Below are 16,369 nucleotides of genomic sequence, written 5' to 3' on the forward strand. Positions count from 1 at the left end.
CCACAAGCTGAGGAAATGTTACTGTTTTCCAATTTTTCCTTCCAGGAGGCCTAACTCTGTGGGCCCTAGGTTCAGGCGGGCACAGCACTTTCGCTCCCAAGGTCTCTGCCTTTCCTTCTGGCGGCTTTCCAGCCAGCTGCCCGTGCATGACACAGTCTGTATTATCCTCAGAGCGATCCACAGTCCTGGGAGGGTTTAGGTACTTCCCTGAATGTGGCTTATTTGGGGCTTTCCGAGCACTGAGAGAGTGGGAGACTGTGTTGGGGAATTCGGAACTGGGAAAAACAGTCTCACAAGAAAACAAAAAAAAAAAACAAAAAGCGCTCCGACTCTTAACTAAGGGGTTGGCCCTGACAATGTGTCCGCGCCGTTCTCCCGCCAGCCGCCAGGCGGCGCGCGAGGATGCTCCAGAAGTCTGACCCGGATTGCGCACGCGTCCTTCTCCGTTACTCTTCCCTTCACTTCCGTTGAGCTTTGTAATGCCGTTTGTCCCAGACGACTACCCGTACGCATCCGAATCTAGCCCGGGAACTAAGGAGTGAGATTCACGAGTTTGCGGATTCCGGACATCTTCGGGACGGCAAGATGTGCTCACTGGGGTTGTTCCCTCCGCCGCCGCGTAGGGGTCAAGTCACCCTATACGAGCACAATAACGAGCTGGTGACAGGCAGTAACTATGAGAGTCCGCCTCCTGACTTCCGGGGCCAGGTGGCCGGGGCGAGAAGGGAGAGGACCTACAGGGATGGGGCGGAGTCTGGGAGAACCCGGGACCTGAGACTGCGGGGTGGGGGCGGGGTCGCAGCCCTCACACTGGCGGACTGGAAACCGCCTGACCGCGGCTGGGGAATAGAAGGGCTGGGGTTGGATGGAGGATGAGGGATGTTGAGGAGCTGTGGAGTAGGCCTAGAGGAAGTAGAGAGAATGAGAGGACGTGAGAGTACAGGAGAACTATTGAAAAGTTAGGGACAGTATCTGGGAGAGTAGAGAAGGCCCAGCCTGGAATGCTTTTTTCTGTGGTGTTGCTGGGAAGGAAAAGGAAGAACACTGACATTTATTGAGCGTCTGCTATGTAAGGAGGCTCTGAGCCAGGTGTTCACAAATGTTATAAGATATCATAATCGCAGCAACCCTGTGAAATATCGTAGTTTCACAGATAAGGGAGCATAAGTTCTGTTTTCTAGTCTCACAGATGTTACGTTTGTGGAAATGGGAAACAAGTCTCTGGAGCCTTTTAAACTAAACTCAGCCATGGGTTGGAGATAGCAGGGGGTTCAGCAGAGATCTGGGGAAGAGACTGACTCAACTGTCACACGTCTCACTTCTGGGCTATAGTGGATCAATCTTCCTGTCCTAAACCTGACTAAAGATCCCCTGAAAACGCCTGGGAGGCTGGACCATGGCACAAGAACTGCTTTCATCCATCATCGGGAGCAAGTGTGGAAGAGATGCATCAATATTTGGTGAGACATGGCAAAGGGTCTCCAGGGCCACGGTCTGCATATCTTGGAGCTGCCAGGCTCTCTCTAGCTCAGAGCCTTATGTCATTCAATATATCAAATTGTCAGTTTTTATTGTGGAACTCAAGGCAGTGCAACAGACTTTCCATTTTATCTCCAATGACTTGGCTTTGCTTTCTGGTTTGACTATGTGAACCTGCTCCCTATCCCTACCTCATGTCATTAACACTTTCTGAGCATTTAGCTGAAGCTCAGCAAGGTTAGGCATAAGGTGGCAATGAATAATCTTAATTTTCATTCATTTTGCACATGTAGGATTCAATTCCTGGCTGTGCTGCTTTTTAGCTGTGTGACCCTGGGCAAGTTACTTAATCACTCTGTCCCCAAGTTTCTTCATCTGTAAAAGGGGAGTTTATAGTGATTAAATGAGTTAATGGACACAAAACACTTAGAGAACAGTGCCTGGCCCATATTAATCCCCTCAAGGGTTAGCTGTTATTATCATTGTCATGTGTAGGGTGAATTCTTACAAATGAAGTAGCTGGGTTCAAGGGGTATGTTCATTTGTAATTTTGTGAGCTGTTGCTAAATAGTCCACCATTGAAATTGTACATATTTACAGTCCTACCAGCAGTGTATGAGAGTGAGTGCCTGTTTCTCAAAACGTGCTATCAAACTTTGAAAGTTGGTAGTGAAATATGGTTTAATTTGCATGTCTATTTGTGTGAGTGAAATTAAACATCATTTCATTGTCTGAAAGCCATTCAGTTCTGATTTCTTTCCCATTTCCTGCCTCTCCAGCTGCTGCTGCTTCTCTTCTTCCTGATGTCCCTTAAATGATGTCCTGGGCTGGACTTGCAATTGATGCTCCACACCCGGGTGTTCACTTGTTTACCAAACACCCCTTTTTGGATATTCCACAGGCATCACACACTCAGCATGTTCATAATTGATCTCTTCATTTTCCTCTCCAAACCAGTTTCTTCCTTGTGTTTTCATCTCAAGGAACGGCCTTACTATTCATTCATGAACAAGTAGTTTGAGCCCAGGCTCTGGGATAGGCAGACAGGTTGAATTCTGACTCTGCTACTTCCTAGCTAGGTCACCTTGATAATTAATCTCTTCATTCTTTCTGTTCTCTCATTTAACAATACAGATAACAATACCTATTTTGTAGGGTTGTGATAGTGGCTAAATTAAATGATGCATGTGAAGCATCTAGCCCAGCTCTGACACACTATAAGCAGTATTAGCTGCTATAGTTAGTACCTAGGTGTTTCTGTTAATACTCTTTCCTTTACTAATGTCTAATTGGTTCTCAGATCCTGGCATTCTACTTCTTCAAGCTCTTAAATATACTTTTCTCCATCCCCTTTGTTCAGGTCACTTTGGCCTTTTTTCTAGGTTCCTGAGCTAGACTCTTAACCCATCTCTTTCTGTCCATTCTTGTTGCCCTCTAATTTGCAGCCAGATGATCTTTCTAAAATGCCAGTGTGATCAGTTCATTCCTCTGCTTAAAAACCTTCCGTGGCTTTCCATTCACTATCTTAGAGCAAGTCTTGACTCGACCTATTCACAAAGCCCTGAAGGACCTCTGAGCCTTAGTTGCCTCATTAGCATTCTGCCCATTTTAGTGTGATAATTAAAGGACAATATATAAAGTGCATGACACATAGTTGCCACTCATTAAATATGAATGCTCTTCATTTTAATACATGTTTATTGACTGAATGAAACTTGTAGAGGGGAGACTGAAGAGGGTCAGAGTAATTTGACTCACAGCTTCCTCTTATCAGGCGTGATATGGGCCTATTTGGGGTGCTGAATGAAATTGCAAACTCGGAGGAGGAGGGTAAGTATTTTTCCCTCCAGTCTTTTCCAGTTTTGCGGTTGGCATCTCACCTCCATATTCTCGCTAACTCATCCCAATTACCTGTTGGCTCAGCCCCTTTCCCTGTAGCCTTATTTTCCCTGTCCCAGTTGTCTACATTGGTGTCATCTTCACTTCTCTCTTCTACCTATGTGAGTGGGTGTCCAGATAAATTGTTGGGTGGAGGGACCAGGGGAGTACTCGTTCTTGCTTGTCTCTCACCTAAGAGGGTGCCTAGTGAGAGCCTTTTGAATGATTTAATCAGATCTGCTTTTTCAACCCCACAGTGTTTGAGTGGGTGAAAACTGCTTCCAGCTGGGCTGTGGCACTCTGTCAATGGGCCTCCTCCCTCCATGGGTCCCTGTTCCCCCATTTGTCGGTAAGTTTGGCTTCCTTCCCTGGCCCTCCCCACTCCTGCCCTCCTCTCCATTTCCTATCCCTTAAGGGCAGGGTGGAGTGGAAAGACTGGAAGTGGTCCAACTTCATTGTGGAACTATTGAGGGGATAAACTCCCTTTGTCCCAGTGTGTCCTTTATTGGCTTTGATCTTACAGCTCAGGAGTGAAGATCTGATTGCTGAATTTGCTCAAGTTACAAACTGGTGAGTGTATAAGCTCTGGGGCTTTTGTGGGAAGTAAGTCCTGAACCTTGGAACTTCTTTTGGGGAGAGGGAAGTCAAGGCAGACTCCTCTCACCCCTTTTCAGACTACTGCCCACATTCTCACTCCTGCCTTCCAAAAAAAGAAATAAAAGAAAAAATGAGACACAATAGTGTGCTCATTTGAAAGGGAATTTGACCTTCTAGGCTGGGGTATGGGTAGGTGCAGGTTCAGACTCAATGCTCACACCTGTTCCAGGTCCAGCTGCTGCTTGCGGGTCTTTGCATGGCATCCCCATACCAACAAGTTTGCAGTGGCCCTGCTAGATGACTCCATCCGTGTGTATAATGCCAACAGGTATGTGGGGGCCTGCTGGGTTGGCTCTTGACTCTTCAGGCTCCATAGATTAGTCTCCCCTTCACTCTCTAGCCTTGGGCCCAGGGGAATCCTGCCGCTCCTGGGCCTGGTCCACAGGGCTCCTTCCAGAACTGGATGTGTCCTTTATTCATATCTAACTGTTATCCTATCCTTCTGTCCCACAGTACCCTGGGGCCCTGGATGATCAGCTTTCTGGTCTGTGCATTTGTCTGTTAGCTGTTCTCAGGTCCCCTGAGCCTTAGTGTCCCTGCTTTAACTCAATCCCCTACCCTTTTACCCCAGCACTATAGTCCCCTCTCTGAAGCACCGGTTGCAGAGAAATGTGGCAGCTCTGGCCTGGAAGCCCCTTAGTGCCTCTGTCTTGGCTGTGGCCTGCCAAAGCTGCATTCTTATCTGGACCCTGGACCCCACCTCCTTGTCTACCAGGTGAGTGTCAGCAGCTTGTCTTTAACCTTGGCCTGAGGGCTGTGGCCATTCTAGGGGTAGTGAGGAGGGCTGGAAGGAGAAGTTCTTTGTCCTCACAAGGTGGAGGTGCTGAGAATAATCTAGAGGAAGGGAAAGAACTAGTAGGGGCTTCTGGGATTGTGGAAAGTATGTACCTATGGATTATAAAGTAGAAAGACTGTCAGATATAGGTTTAAAGTAAGGTGGGAAGGGAATTAAAATGGATATAAGTTGAAATCAGGATAACTAACTAAATATAAAACCAGAAACTGGTTCTTTTAATTATGAATAAATAAGTAAACCTTTTTGCCAGTCTTATTAAGTTAAAAGAATATATCAAAGTACACTATTTTAAGAATGGGAAGAGAGATAACCACAGATACAGAAGAAAATAGAAGAATTATTAGAAAATATACACAAGTTTAGACCAACAGATTTGAAAATCTAAAGGAAGTGTTTGATTTTCTAGCAAAATATAAGTTACTAAAGTGGATTATAGAAGAAATTAAAGGGAGGAATTATACCACTAAAAAAGATGCCAGGCTGAGATGGTTTTATGAGAGTTCTAATTGTCAAAATTTAATGTTATTTGAACTAATCCAGATCATAGAAAAATTTAGAAAGTCTCCTGTTTTATTTATTTCCTTTTAATAAACTTCATTATGGCATAATTTTAGATTGTTAGAAAAGTTATAAAGAGAGAGTTTGGCATACCTTTCACCCAGTTCCTCCATTTTTAACATCTTATATTATCATGTTAACATTTGTCGAAACTGAGAAACTGACATTTGCACATTGTTATTAACTAAACTCCAGACTTTGTTCAGATTTCACTACTTTTTCCATTAATGTCCTTTATGTGTCCCAGGATCCATTCTGATTTATTTTTATAAAGCATATGTAACCCAAAAACCTAAACCTGAAAATAGTACAAGAAAATAAATATTTGAGCATAGATTCAAAAATCCTAAATAAAATACTAGTGAATAGAGTCCAAAAGTATATTTTAAAAAATCTTAAGTAGGATTTTCCAGAAATTAAAGACTATTCATCATTAGGAAATCTAGTCACATGACTTATTACATTAGCAAATTAATGGAGAAAAATGCTTATATCAATAAATGTCCTTCTCAAAAAGCAGACATTTCTGTTGAAAACAAAGTAAAATAGGAATTCAAAGAGACAACCTAAACATAAGAGTATTTACTCAATCAGCGGCTACTGTATTAAACTGAAATACGAAGTACTAAAAGTATTTCCAATAATGTCAAGATAAAGACTGAGATATTGTCACCATTATTAATCAACATTATTTTTGGAGATTCTAGTGAGTGCAGTAAGACAAGAAAAAGAAATGTGGTAAAATCTTGAAAGAAGAGAAAATTATTCTTATTTGAAGATGATATGATTTTATACCTATATAAAATAGATTCAACTAAAAAAAACTTGGTTGATTTAATAAGAAATATAAATGTAGTAAGGTGACTGGATTCAAGACATTGAAAATGTAATAGTTTTCCTTTATACCAATAATAATATTTGAAAAATTGAAATGGAAAAAAATTCTATTTACAATAGGTAAAACAATTACTAAATTACTAGAAATAAATTGTTAAATTTATTTGATATATTAGATATCTGAAGAAATTTGAAAAATATTAAACAAGAGCTGAATAAATGGAGATAAGCTATATTCCTGGATAGACAGTTTAATCATAAAGATGTCAAATTAAGTGTACTTCCTGTCAGAATTCTGATGGGATTTTTGTGAACTGCACAAAATTATATTTACGTTTTTATGAAAGAATAAATGTGGAAGACTTGCCAAGAAAAAAGTCAGAAAAGGAAAAATATTGAGAGACTTGCCCTACTAGGTATTAGAAAATATATATGTGTATATATATATTTAAATTTTTATTCTTATTATGGTGACATTAGTTAACAAGTACTAAAATATTTTATGAAGTTACAGTAATAGGAAGTTAATTGGCATAAGGATAGACAAACAGATAAATGTAACAATAACATTCCGGAACAGATCTAAGAATATATGGAGATTTAATGTATGAATGTGGCTTTCACTGTAATAAAGAAGTTTAGAGGACGTAGTTCCATAGTGTAGCGGTTAGCACGTCTGCTTTACACGCAGAAGGCCCTGGGTTTGCTCCCCAGTGGAGTCACGGTGCATGGTCTACAGTCGTGCCACCCTGAACAAGCCCGATGTCTGATCTCAGAAGCTAAGCAGGGTCAGGCCTGGTTAGTACTTGGATGGTAGACCACCTAGGAAGACCAGGTGCTGTGGGCATAAATAATAATAATTAAGAAGAAGAAAAAAGTTTAGATTTCTTTTTTTCAGTGGTATTGGGATAATTTGCTATACATTTAAAAAATAATAGTCCTTCACATTATTCAAATAAATACTAAGCAGCAAAAGAATAAATGTTAAAAGGACTAGGAAAAATACAGAACATTTTTTGCCTATTCAGAAATGATAATATTAATAAAATTAAGATGTTTGATAGTATCTAGTACTAGCAAGAGTAGGAAAACAAGTACTTTTATACACAGTCGGTGGGAGTACACTGTGGTACAAACTTCAGAAAATAATTTGTTGGCATATTTCCCTCCCATTTTATTTTAATACTTTGTTCTACACAAATAATGACATGAGTACATAAAGATACAGAGAATATATTTTGTAGCATTGTTTGTAATAAAAATTACAGACAATTGAAATGTCCATTTGTGGAGGCATGAGTGAATGTTATAGTTATCTATTCAGTGGAATACAGTGGAGCCACTGAAGAGAATGAGCTAGGTCTCTAGGAACTGACCTGAAAAGATAACCAAGATTTACTGTGAAGTTAAAGAATAAGTTGTAGATCAGTGGCCTAAGACTTCACTGAAGCTAATGGTAGTTACAGCTAGGTGGAAAAGGGAGAGGGTGGCATTAACTCAGGCAGAAGCCTATACCTGTCAGACCAAGTGTGTGGTCCCAGAGTTGCAAAGCTGAATGACACCGTGGTGCCCTCAGGTAGTTCACAGCCTAGTGATGGAGGCGGACCCACAGGCAGCATCTTTATGACAAGCAAAAAACAATTCAGGAGCAGATGAGGGAGATTAATTCTGACAAGGAAAGGCAGAAAGACAAGTTTTGGAGCACAGGATGAGTTCTAGAGAGCGGTAGATGACTTTGGAAAGGGAAGAGATGAGAGCGGTAGATGACTTTGGAAAGGGAAGAGATTGGACCCTTGAGGTAATATCATAGATTATCCCAGGCCCCGGGTAGGATGGTCCTGTGGGGAAGGCTGTCATCTAGGGCAGAGCATGACATCTCCCCAGCTCAGCACCTTCTAGATTTAGTGGTCAGAAGTTTTTGTCTTCTTGAGACCTATAGTGAAAGTTTATTCCCTTTCACCCATTTTCCTCTGTGGACCTACTGGTGTTGACATTGCCCTTATTTTTTCTTTAACTTCCATGATCCTTATTAATTTTTCCCAGTCTAGATTTGTGCTTCAAGGGGCCAGTGGGATTTGGAAATTTTATTGGGAAGAAGCAAGGAAATAGAATCATGGGGCTTTCTTCTTGTCTTCTGACTCTACACCATTTCCCCTTGGTAGACCCTCTTCTGGCTGTGCCCAAGTGCTCTCTCATGCTGGACACACACCTGTCACTAGCTTGGCCTGGGCCCCCAGTGGGGGGCGGCTGCTCTCAGCTTCACCTGTGGATGCTGCTATCCTGGTGAGTTGGTCCCCACCCCTTTTGGTCATTTTAGCCATCCCTCAGATTAAGGAAAGAGCATGCTTTGCCAGGTGGTAGAAAATATCCTGCAGTAAGGAGAGTTAATTGTCCATATATTCTTAAAATTAACCAGGGAGGGAGCTGTACTATCCAGATTCAGATTTAAAATTGTGCCTGCTATAATTACGAAACCTATTTCCTTTTGTTTTAACATCCCTTTTCCTGCTTCCTCCATTTCTGGTTCTTTGTACCTGAATGAAGGGGAGCTGGCCATGACACAATAGGGTGCTTGAATTTCCTTTGTCTCACTCTCTTGTCCACACTCTCCTAGGTATGGGATGTCTCAACAGAGACCTGTGTTCCCCTTCCCTGGTTTCGGGGAGGAGGGGTTACCAACCTTCTCTGGTCCCCGGATGGCAGCAAAGTCCTGGCAACCACTCCCTCAGCTGTATTTCGGTGAGTGGGAAGAGGACAGAGGGAGGGCAAGAACGACCTGGAGCAAGGCACTTGGCTCCTAGAACTCCCAGCAGGCAGAACATTCTGTCCCCATTCCCATTCTTTGACCTCATCCTGGGACTGACAGAGAGGGAAGTCCAAGTTTTGGAACCCAGAGATCTTAAGCTGTGATCTGTCTGTCTGGTGCAGAGTCTGGGAGGCCCAGATGTGGACGTGCGAGAGGTGGCCTACGCTATCAGGGCGATGTCAGGTAAGATTCATGGAAGCTGGGGAGGAGGTAGTCCCTGGTTCCCCAAGTTTGTCTCCCCACTTCCTCTACTTCTTTTCCTTTTACAGTCTCTTATAGACCACCCTTCCCCCTGCTTTTTGCTCCCTGACCCCAGACTGGCTGCTGGAGCCCAGATGGAAACCGGCTGTTATTCACTGTATTAGGGGAACCACTGATTTACTCCTTGTCATTCCCGGAACGTTGTGGTGAGTTAGGGGAAATGTTTCAGGATGTGGAATATCTAGGGTAGTGGGAGGCAGAAACCCTCTGGAATATGTTATTCTGAAGGATACAGGGAAATAAAGCAGCTTGGGAGCCTTGAGAACTGTTGATGCCTACAATGGCAGAGGTGGCAGGGGACCAGTGAGAGGCCTGTTTCCTATACTGAAGGGTCTCTGCCCTTATCCACAGGTGAGGGAAAGGGGCGCGTTGGAGGTGCAAAATCAGCAACGATTGTGGCAGATCTGTCTGAGACAACATTACACACCCCAGATGGAGAAGAAAGGTGAGGGAGTGAGTGGGTGAGGGAGAGGCGGTGAAAGGAAGGTGGGATGGACCACGCTGAGCTCTCTCAACCTGTTCTGATCCACAGACTTGGGGGAGAGGCTCATTCCATGGTTTGGGACCCCAGCGGGGAGCGTCTGGCTGTGCTCATGAAAGGTAAGAGGTAGGAGGAAGGACTTTGCTTAGGCCACAGCCATCTTCCCATTAATTCAGTGTCCATGCCCTGGCTGCAGTTCTTCTCTGCCCCTGCCCTGGGATTCTGCCTCGAGTTCCTTCCTGCCCTGTATCCATTCCTTTTAGGAAATCCACGAGTCCAGAATGGTAAGCCAGTCATCCTCCTTTTTCGTACTCGAAACAGCCCTCTGTTTGAGCTACTTCCTTGGTAAGTGCTAGGCAGGCCTTTGGTCTGGGCTTCTCACTAGCCTTCTCACACAAAATCCACATCCCACTACACCTGCCTCTGTTTCCAGTTGCCTGCTTATCTTTTCTTCCCTTAGTGGCATTATCCAGGGGGAGCCAGGAGCCCAGGCCCAGCTCATCACTTTTCATCCTTCCTTTAACAAAGGGGCTCTGCTTAGTGTGGTGAGTATCCAAGGTTGCTGGGGTTTGGGGAGTTGGGTGGAGGAATTGAAGGTTTGGTTACTGTGTGGCTCTGTCATATGGCCTTTGAGCCCAGTCTGATAAGACTTTTTTTCTCCTCCCTCTGTAGTGCTGGTCCACAGGCCGAATTGCCCACATCCCTCTGTACTTTGTCAATGCCCAGTTTCCACGTTTTAGCCCAGTGCTTGGCCGAACCCAAGAGCCCCCAGCTGGGGGCGGAGGTTCTGTTCATGATCTGCCCCTCTTTACAGAGACATCCCCAATCTCTGCTCCTTGGGACCCTCTGCCAGGGCCACCGCCTGCTTCCCACTTCTAATAATAAAAAATTTCCTTCTTTGTTTTCCACTCAATTATGAGACTTTTCAAGGGAGTTGCATTGGGGTATAGTGAAGAAAAAAAAAGGCATGGACTTTGGGTTAAGATCTTGGTTCTGTCACGTTTTAGCCACTTCTTTTGATTTGGTCAAGTTACCTAACGTTAGGAACTGGATGGTTTTCAGTTAAGTAGGAAAGCAAAGCTGAGAAAATACCAATAGGCCTGAAAGTCTAGTACAGGCTCTGGTGCGTAATAAATGTTTTACTGTTCCCAAGTTTCAGCAAGTTCCCAGAATGGTACAGGGCAATAATGGGGCAAGGACTTGGTCAGTATGAGACAAATTTTATTGGACAATGGGATTTGTGGGAGGCATAGGTGCTGGGCGCTGGGCCAAGGTAGCACGAGCCATGCTTAAGGCACCCTCTCGGGTGCGGTGCCCACCAATGAAGCCGCTGGCATGGACAAAGATGCAGCCAGGAATTCCACTGACCTGGTCCAGGGCCTCATCCCGAAGACCCCACCATGGCTCTGGCAGGGGCAGCCTACAAGTGAGCAGAAAGAGGAAGTTGGTAGGAGCAAATGGAGGCCTTGAACTGAGAGAGAGGGAGCAGAGCAGAGGCCAAACTTAGTGGCCTCCTCTGTAGGGCTACAACAGTCATGAAGGTCTGCGGGGTGATCCCTTAGGGTCTCACCTGCTCTGGAATGAGTGGAGCTCCTTGGGCACACATTGTACCCGCCACTGTCCAGCCTGATCAGTGTAGACAACAAAGGCGATGGTCACTGGGGGCAACAGCCCAGATTCTAGGTAATAGAGGTGCTCCTTCCAGGGGCATCCACCTTTTGCCAGTTCTATTATCTCCCCACTTGGGTCTACCTGAAAGGGAAGTGGGGCATGGCTGGAAAGTTTAGGGTGGAAGCAGAAACCGTTGTTGACTAGCAGCCTGCCAGCAGTCACTACTCCCTGAGCCACAACGCCTACTCCCAGGCCTGTACCTGTAATCGCTGGGCTAGGGCTTCTTCTACCAAGGCCCGGGCTGGCAGCCAGCTGTGCTGGTAGAAGTCTAATCTCTGCAGAAACTCCTCTCGAACCATATCCATTGCACGCTTGAACCCAGCCTGGGAATCGTGGGAATCAAAACAGTGGTGCTAGCCCAAACTTTTGACTTTACTAGGGTTTGAGGGGGAGCGGGGAGGCGGGCAACCACTCTTATTTCCTTCCTTGATGCTCTTACATGCCTCATGGTCTCTTCCCCTGGGGACTTCCTTACCTCAGTGTCTTGGTTGGGCTGGTTCCAGGTGGGATTAAGCCGGGCAACTCGGGCACTCAGTGTAGTGGTCAGTGCGTATCGAGGCTTTCCCTCCTCCCACTGGGAGATCCCATTGTCGACTGCATCTACCTCCTCTACGAAGTTCTCGTACATCTAAGGCAGCAGCAGGAGAAACATTCTTGAGGATGCCTACCATTTGCATAGTTTTACAGGTTTCAAAGTATATGCATATACTCTTCACAATAGCCTTGTAGGGATCTCAACATCAACTGGATGAAGAAAGGGGGGATTGGAGAGTCCAGTGGCTTACTTAAGGTCAGAGAGCTAATAGTGCCAGGGCTGGAATTCAGATAATCTGATTTCTAATCCAGTGCTCACTCTACTACCACACAAAGTCCGAGCTGAGGCCAGCATGTGGCGGGAGGGGGCTGCCAACTTCTGAATAAAGATCTTGAGTTCCATGAAGGGCTCTGGGAGGGGATCCCTATGGCTGCAGGAGGGTAAATTGCCAGGGGGCGTTGAGTAGGCTATTCAGTGACCTGGTTAATGAGGTCCAGGAGGGTCTGGCCAAGTACACAGGTCCGGTGGGAGAGAATGGGTGCTGGACTAGACATCAAGTGCTGGTGTGTGGTCCCAGAGAAACCCATGATGTACCATGAGGCATCAACAGTTGCTGCATCTCCTGAACCTAAAGAATGGTAGGACAACGCCTCAAGAGTTTGGGGGTAGAAATAATATAGGGTATCACTGTTTAATGTGAAATTACCCTACAGTAAGTTTATATACCAACACATCTGTGGTACATAAAGTGCTACTCTCTGGGAGAGTCAAAGAAGAAAACTCTGCTGAGCACCCTCTTGGTCTGGACCCCAACCTGATACTCAGAATTTGAGTCTAATTTAGTTCAATTGCTTAGAAATCTTTTAGTAATAGAAGAGAAAACTAACCTAGGCAGACTACAAGTGTTAATATTCCCAAAGCTCCAATTTAACCATTTTTCCTCACTTTTTTGGATTGTACTAATGCTGTATCATGGGGCACAAGATAGGTAAGCTGAGACACAGGAGTGAACTCAGCAGCCTATCTGCAAAAAAATAGCTGACTAAATCTGAAGTTTGACCTATGAACTGCACAGGAGTATGGTCAAGTAGGTATCCTCAGAATCATCATTTGACCTGACATGCACACCAAGGCCACTACCCCTGTTCCTTTCCCAACAGCAAGAACCTGCTGAGCTGCTTTTAGGGGATGCTGGTAGAACCTGAAGTTATTTTCATAATCAGACCCTTCCCAGCTGATCTTTCCAACTTGTGTGCCTGTGGTGAATTAAAGTGCCTAAGATATGCTCTCCTCCGCCTTCAGGGCACCCAGAACCCCTGAACCATATGCTTCCAAACAAGCAGCCTCCTCTATTACCAAGTTGTTGAACAACCATTTATTTGTGTCAGGTCAAGAAAAAGACAGGAAAACACTGCTTTATGATTTTCAAAGCCTCTCCCCATGTTACCTTATCCACTTACCACCACCCCAGGAACCCTGGCCTGAGGCCCAGTCCTGAGTGCTGAGTGCCACTCCCAGCTGGCCTGGTGGAGATGCATGTGTGGAACATCTCTGTCCTTAGGTCCCCACCTTGTCATAGAGGGTGGCTACCATGCTGTCCTCTTCGCTAGTACCCAGCAACTGGGCCAGCAGCTTGTGCCCGAAGTGTAGATAGATGAGTCCTGCACTGCTCAGCTTGGTCTGCCACGGCTTCCCAGGGGACAGGGAGCTCATGGTCTCTGTGAAAGACCTGAGGAGCACAGGGAGGTAGGACTGAGGTAGAGTTGCCCAAGTTAACCCACAGTGTGTGTGTGTGCGTGCACGTGCAGGTACAGGTTGGGGTGGGAAGGCTGGAGAATACTGCAGTTGAGTGGAGAAAGCCCAGCTGGGGAGGCTTTGGCTTTTCCTCAAGTGTCAACACAGACCTCAGCTTGGAGTCTCCATGAATTCATTCGACAATGGTTTACTCAATGCTTACTATGTACCAGGCTTTGTGTTTAGACATTGGGGATAAAAAAACAGACTATGTCCCTGTCTTCAAGTTCATTGCCTAAAGGCAGACAAACAACCAAGCATATGTTCTAGCTAGATTATAAACAAGGAAAGCGGGGAGAGGATAAGGAAGGGGTCAGGAGAAGAGCCTTCAGGTCATGCCTCAAGGATGAATTAGTGGGTGTTCACCAGCCAAAGGTGAAGGAAAAAAGGTACTCCATGTAGAGGGAATAACATGTACAATGTCTCTTCATGGAATTGCAAGAAAGGCTACATGGGTGTGAGGGGTGAGTGGCAAAAGAAAAGGGTAAGCAAGGGCCAGATCATGGCAGGACTTGTATGCTTTTGGAGTTTGGACTTCATTTGTAGGCAGTGGAAGCCACTAAGAGACTTTAAGCAAGCAAATGCATGTTAGAGTACTGTGCCAGCCAGCATGGAAAATAGATGCAAGGAGATTACCTGCAGTGGTCCAAGTAAGTGGGGAAGGCAGGAATTTGAAAAGCAGTGGGGCAGAGAATTGGGGAAAAGTATGTTAGGGAAGCAGAAACTGTAGCTGTAATTTCTAAATACTAGTCTATCAGATTCACCTACGGAGCTTATTTTTTAATGATTTTTATTGTTAAATACTGAGTAAATACAAAGAAATTATAAAATATTCATAAGGTATAGATTAATGATAACCTCTAAAATAAGGTTCAAAAAGAAGCAAAACTTAATAGTTGATGGAAACAGACATATGTGCTAAATTATACACAACAGGGTATGATAAACACAAAATTCAGGATACTGCTTGCTTCTAGGGGAGGTGGGGTATGGGATAGGGAAGAAGCACACAGGTACAGATGCAAAGGTAATGGTAATGCCCTCGTTCTTAGGTTGGGATATTGTTTCGTGGGTGTTCATTTTACGTTTTATATTCCAGAAATGTTAAATACATTCTTTTGTGTCAATTACTGCATAATTTAAAAAAGGTATTGAGAGAGGAAAATACTTCCAGACTTCAAATAAAATATTTTAATAATCCCTCGGAGATAACCATTTTAAACAGTGCAGTATATATGAGAGATTTTTTTTAAATCCTTTGTTTGCAAGACGGGAGATGCCTGAGCAGTTTTAAACTGAACGAAGAGAAGTAGAAACACTGGTGGGAGAACTGTGATGTGAAGTCCAAGAGAAGAAAGTAATAGATTGGAAAGGGGGCAAACAAGGGAAGTGTTTCTGGAACTGGAAGGAGGGAGCTGAGTATGTTTAAGGGTGGGAAACAGGATGTGCATGTAGGAAAAACTCAATTTCCTTTGAAGAGTAAGAGGCAGGTTGATTCACTGAGGGAGTCTTACGAGGTAGGGGAGAAGAGAGGATTGGGATGGTACTGTGGATAGTGGCTAACCTTGGAAAAGACAGACTTCCCGAGAGAAGAGAGTAAAGGAAGTAGAAGACCACACACACCTGAACTATATCACCAACCACCACAATCATGTGGACCCAGCAGTCTGAACTGGGGTACCAAGGACACATGAATGGATTAATCCCAGCTGGCAGGGGCCTGAGGGGAGTCAAAGGAGGCCTGGACAGATTGGAGGCCTCAGGGAGGTCCAAGGCCAGGTAGATGGGTGCAGAGCAGGTGGAGAGCTAGGATGGAAAGCGGTAGTCCCACGGGACCCGAGTTTGTTTTCAAGGAGGAGGCAATCCCTTCGCTGACAAGGACCAGTGCATTGGATGACTGAATTGGAGCAGTGAAGTTGAAAAGGTACCTGGGAACCCACCTCTGGTGATGGTCATATCGGTGTCTCTGAGGATCGTACTCGCCACCCACGTCCACTACGATGTCGCAAGCAGCCAGTTTTTCCGGGTCCCTGGTTCGCACAATCTCTGCATCCTACCGGGGGTTACAGTACGTGAAGGGGTTGCAGGAGGTCGCATGGATGGGGGTTAATGTTGGGTTTCCAGGGGAGCCGGGGAAGGTAGGAGTGCTCGGACCGGCCGAGTCACGCAAGGGCCCAGGAGGGAATGCGGGCAACCCCAAGGTCAGCTTTGGCTGACTGTACCCGGTACTCCGGAAGGAGGCGCAGCAATGCGCATGCCAAGGCCTCATCGCAGTGGAAGGTGCCGTTGTGTGTCCCAATACGGGGCGGTGCCATGAGGCTGCTGCGGGGTCGTTTGAAGGGCGGGACGGACTCCAGGCTGAGCTTGCAGTGCCAGATATGGAGGGGTGGCGGCGGCGACAGGAGCAGAGATAGGAGACCGCGCAGGAAGTGGCGGCCCATGCAGCTTCCCCTTCGCGCACGCGGGAGCGCCGACCCGGAAAATAAAGCGCCCGCGCAGCCCTACTTCCGCTTCTCAGCCGTTCCCACGGCAACCGACCTGGTGGGGCGCATACACAGCGCAGGAAAGGCTTTCTTCTGGCTCCCCCAGCGGTTCCGATGGAACCTCCGAGATAAG

General features: G+C 45.5%; 2 protein-coding genes across 4 annotated transcripts; one reads left to right on the forward strand and one right to left on the reverse strand.

Annotated features, from left to right (window-relative positions):
* Window positions 1–454: 454 nt before the first annotated feature.
* AAAS (aladin WD repeat nucleoporin) lies at window positions 455–10,666 on the forward strand. Of its 2 annotated transcripts, none has more exons than XM_039862185.1 (16): window positions 455–708; window positions 1,333–1,460; window positions 3,254–3,309; window positions 3,615–3,706; window positions 3,881–3,927; window positions 4,184–4,282; window positions 4,586–4,729; window positions 8,368–8,488; window positions 8,820–8,944; window positions 9,134–9,194; window positions 9,328–9,418; window positions 9,624–9,717; window positions 9,805–9,872; window positions 10,017–10,098; window positions 10,214–10,298; window positions 10,426–10,666. In XM_039862185.1, the coding sequence occupies exons 1-16, from the start codon at window positions 586–588 to the stop codon at window positions 10,630–10,632; spliced, it is 1,623 nt and encodes a 540-aa protein (XP_039718119.1). In that variant the 5' UTR covers window positions 455–585; the 3' UTR covers window positions 10,633–10,666. The 2 variants fall into 2 exon arrangements, with proteins under 2 accessions (XP_039718119.1, XP_039718120.1); XM_039862186.1 differs by lacking the exon at window positions 455–708 and adding an exon at window positions 903–1,069.
* A 287-nt stretch (window positions 10,667–10,953) lies between these two features.
* Window positions 10,954–16,367, reverse strand: MYG1 (MYG1 exonuclease). Of its 2 annotated transcripts, none has more exons than XM_039862194.1 (7): window positions 15,976–16,367; window positions 15,694–15,806; window positions 13,529–13,688; window positions 11,900–12,052; window positions 11,625–11,747; window positions 11,324–11,505; window positions 10,954–11,173 (listed from the first exon to the last, which is right to left on the reverse strand). In XM_039862194.1, exons 1-7 carry the CDS (start codon window positions 16,192–16,194, stop codon window positions 10,975–10,977), a joined length of 1,149 nt encoding a protein of 382 aa, XP_039718128.1. In that variant the 5' UTR covers window positions 16,195–16,367; the 3' UTR covers window positions 10,954–10,974. The 2 variants fall into 2 exon arrangements, with proteins under 2 accessions (XP_039718128.1, XP_039718127.1); XM_039862193.1 differs by having other exon boundaries at window positions 15,682–15,806.
* Window positions 16,368–16,369: the final 2 nt, after the last annotated feature.

Source organism: Pteropus medius, unplaced genomic scaffold (assembly GCF_902729225.1).
Source record: "Pteropus medius unplaced genomic scaffold, Ma_sr-lr_union100, whole genome shotgun sequence".
In the NCBI taxonomy this organism is placed as follows: Eukaryota; Metazoa; Chordata; class Mammalia; order Chiroptera; family Pteropodidae; genus Pteropus; species Pteropus medius.

What these genes read in the sequence shown, in the direction of transcription:
- AAAS (XM_039862185.1), top strand. Translation starts at nt 586, where the DNA reads ATGTGCTCACTGGGGTTGTTCCCTCCGCCGCCGCGTAGGGGTCAAGTC. An exon ending in CTGTGGATGCTGCTATCCTG is followed by an intron (nt 8,489 to 8,819) that starts GTGAGTTGGTCC and finishes ACACTCTCCTAG; the next exon opens with GTATGGGATGTCTCAACAGA. An exon ending in TCTGGCTGTGCTCATGAAAG is followed by an intron (nt 9,873 to 10,016) that starts GTAAGAGGTAGG and finishes CATTCCTTTTAG; the next exon opens with GAAATCCACGAGTCCAGAAT.
- MYG1 (XM_039862193.1), bottom strand. Translation starts at nt 16,194, where the DNA reads ATGGGCCGCCACTTCCTGCGCGGTCTCCTATCTCTGCTCCTGTCGCCG. An exon ending in CCCTAGCCCAGCGATTACAG is followed by an intron (nt 11,506 to 11,624) that starts GTACAGGCCTGG and finishes CTTCCCTTTCAG; the next exon opens with GTAGACCCAAGTGGGGAGAT. An exon ending in CTCCACTCATTCCAGAGCAG is followed by an intron (nt 11,174 to 11,323) that starts GTGAGACCCTAA and finishes GCTCACTTGTAG; the next exon opens with GCTGCCCCTGCCAGAGCCAT.